This window comes from Propithecus coquereli, unplaced genomic scaffold (assembly GCF_000956105.1).
Source record: "Propithecus coquereli isolate 6110/MARCELLA unplaced genomic scaffold, Pcoq_1.0 Scaffold377, whole genome shotgun sequence".
Classification (NCBI taxonomy): Eukaryota; Metazoa; Chordata; class Mammalia; order Primates; family Indriidae; genus Propithecus; species Propithecus coquereli.
The window spans coordinates 151,793-154,520 of record NW_012149474.1 but is presented as its reverse complement, the minus strand read 5'-3'; the positions used below and the strand labels follow the sequence as shown (position 1 = coordinate 154,520).

The 2,728-nt window shown below is 67.2% G+C and overlaps 1 protein-coding gene across 1 annotated transcript in view; it reads right to left on the bottom strand.

Annotated features, from left to right (window-relative positions):
• B4GALNT4 (beta-1,4-N-acetyl-galactosaminyl transferase 4) overlaps positions 1–2,541 on the bottom strand; it is a 13,735-nt gene extending 11,194 nt beyond the window's left edge. Inside the window, exon 1 of the mRNA XM_012651946.1 lies at positions 2,391–2,541. Within this exon, the coding sequence (XP_012507400.1) occupies positions 2,391–2,541 (151 nt within the window). The remainder of the gene's footprint in view (positions 1–2,390) is intronic.
• Between the last annotated feature and the right edge of the window lie 187 nt (positions 2,542–2,728).

Sequence of the window (2,728 nt, the reverse complement as noted above, 5' to 3'; positions counted from 1 at the left end):
GGCACCACCTTGGGCAGAGGGGAGCAGGCACCCAGTCCTGTCTGCCAGAGGACCTGGGCCAAGGTGGCCCTGGAAAGAGACTGTCCCGCAGGGGACCCTTCTCGAGTCTGCCCGTGGACATCTCCACAGCCGCCCCCCGGGCCTCCTCCACTGCCTGGGCCTGCTCCCTACGCTGTGGACCTGAACATCCACATGGCGGGGAGGCTTCGCTTCACCCCTTCTGCCCCTGCTGGTGCCACCCAGGGCCGCCCTGTCCAGGAGCAGCCTCTGCTTCAGGGCCAAGCCCGGGCTTCGACATCCATGCCCGTCCCTCAGTCCAGACCTCATAAGCACAAATCCTGCACAGGCGGGGCTGAGACGTAAGGGGCAGGGCCCCCTGCCCCCACCTCTGCCTGCTGAGACCCTGCAGGGCCCTCCACTGGCTCCTTCCAGGTTCTTGCCCCAGTCCCTCTCCTGCCCAGCTGGGAGTTGAGCCCCTAACAGCACCTGCCCAAATCCCGACAGCTGGCCAAACTAAGTCCAGCCATCTCTGGACTTAGTTGGGAGCCTTCTGCAGTGGGGTCCCAGCCTGGGCTACTGCCACTGTCCTGCAGGGGCTGAGCCCTGCACAGTATGTCTAGACGGGCCTGCCGGCCCCTGGCTCCGCCTTCCCTTGGGGACCTCTGCACAGGCTGCTGGACACCACCCCAGGGCTGCAGACAAGGTAGTCAGGACAGCCTCAGGCCTGTCCAGGTGCTCACCTTCTCGCAAGCCCTGGCCTGTGGGGCCCAGGTGGCAGCTGCTCCCAGGAGGAGCCCACAGGCTGAGCCAGCTCTGGCCCATGGCACCTGTGCCGCCTGCTGTCTTTGAAGCCAGGGACAAAGGAACCCTGGCACCACCTTGGGCAGAGGAGAGCTGGCACCCGGTCCTGTCTGCCAGAGGACCTGGGCCAAAGTGGCCCTGGAAAGACTGTCCCCTGGGGGACAGTCTCCTCCCAGGAGGAGCCACAGTCCTGCTCTTCCAGCTCTGCCCACTGACAGCAGAGGGCTCTTCAGAAGTGGGATTCCTCTTCCTCCAGGCCTTCCAGCTGGTCAGGAAACCAGACTGGGGGAGGACTGGGGCTTCAGAAAGCCACAGAGATGCCCAAGGAGAGGCTGGTTCTGTTGCATGTCACAGGGTCTGCTCTGGATCCTGCCCTATCTGCTGACAGCTGTTGTCGGCGTGGGGGGGCTTCTTTTAGGGATCAAGCAGTGCTGGGGGTCTCTTGAGGGTGTGGCATTTGTGAGGTACATAGGTTGGGGTAACCCAGAGATCCTCTGGGGGTCAAGACAAGCCCCAGACCCTTGGCCTGGGGTCTGGTGAAGCCTCCTCAGAGTTAGGTGTCCGGGCACACAAAGAGGAGCAGTCAGGGGGCTTCGGCAGGTGGGAGGCAGGGCTAGGGCTGAGCAGGGAGCTCTGGGCCCCTCAGGTGGAGCGGCCCAGGGTCCTGAGTCACGTCATTGTTCCTGGTCTGCAAGAGGAGACAGCCCCACCCCAGGCCCCATCTTCAGGACACCCAGCTTCCTTGACAGGGTCAGAGGCAGCCCAGCCAGGATCTTTCCTGCCCGAGGTGGGGCTTCTGCTCCTGCCTTGAGCTGTTCACCTCCCTTCCTCTGCACCCCAGGTTCAGGGGCTCTCTGCCCTCCTCGTCCTCTGCACCCCACGTTCAGGGGCACTCTGCCTTCCCTCCTCCCACTATCACCGGTGCGTTCCTCTGTCTGGAGTGTCCTTTCCCCAAACTTGTGCCTCAAAGGTCACCATCTCCGAGGGGCCCACCCCCGGCTCACCAGCGTTGATCTGCTTTGTGGGTTCATTGCCCCCTGTGGACGTGGCACGAGGACCCCGGCAGAGTTAACTCGGGGCGGTTCAGGCTGCCCAGGCTGGGCACACGTGCTGTGCCTCGCGGGGCAGCACACAGGCGTCTCTGACCCTGATGGCTGGTTTACGAGGGCGTCCCCTCCAGAAAGCGTTCTGACCGCACTCTGCCAGCCCGGCCCTGGTCCGAGGCTGGATTCCTGGGCGACCGCCCTCCCCGCCCCCTGCCAGCAGATGGGGAAACTGAGGTCCTGCTAAGCAGGCAAGTGGTGGCGGCGAGGCCTTGTCGGGCCTCCAGGAAACCCCAGCAGAGGCTGGGGGCGAAGTCTCCCCAACGGCCCACCATGAGCTCCATCACTACCCGATCCAGGCCAGGTCCCAGACCTCGCAGGTCGGGACGCTTCCCGAGAGGGTCATGCACGTCACTGCTGACGTCATCGGGCGTCCGGGCGAGCCGCGCCCCCTCCCCCAATATCGCAGAGCCGGGGGGAGCGGGCGGGGCTCCGGCGGGTCTGGCCCTCGCTGCCCCCCGCCCCCGGGCGCGCGTCCTCCCCTACCTCGCCCGTAGCCCGGCCGCTGGCGCAGCGCGCGGCCCTGGCGCGCCAGGCTCAGGTGCACGTACGTGAGCCACGCGGCGCAGGTGAGCAGCAGCAGCAGCAGCAGCAGCTTCATCTGTTTGCGGACCTTCTTCACCGGGAACCACGGCATCGCGGCCGCCCCGCCCCCGCCGCGCTCAGCGGCGCCGCATCCCCGGCCCCCGCCGCGCTCAGCGCCCGCGGCCCCGCATGGCCCTTTGTCCGCCGCCCTGGGCGCGGGCCCGGGTGGGCGGCGGGAGCGGCTGCGCGCGGGGCCCCCGCCCGCCGGCCCGGAGGCTCCCGGCTCCGCGCTCCTCGGG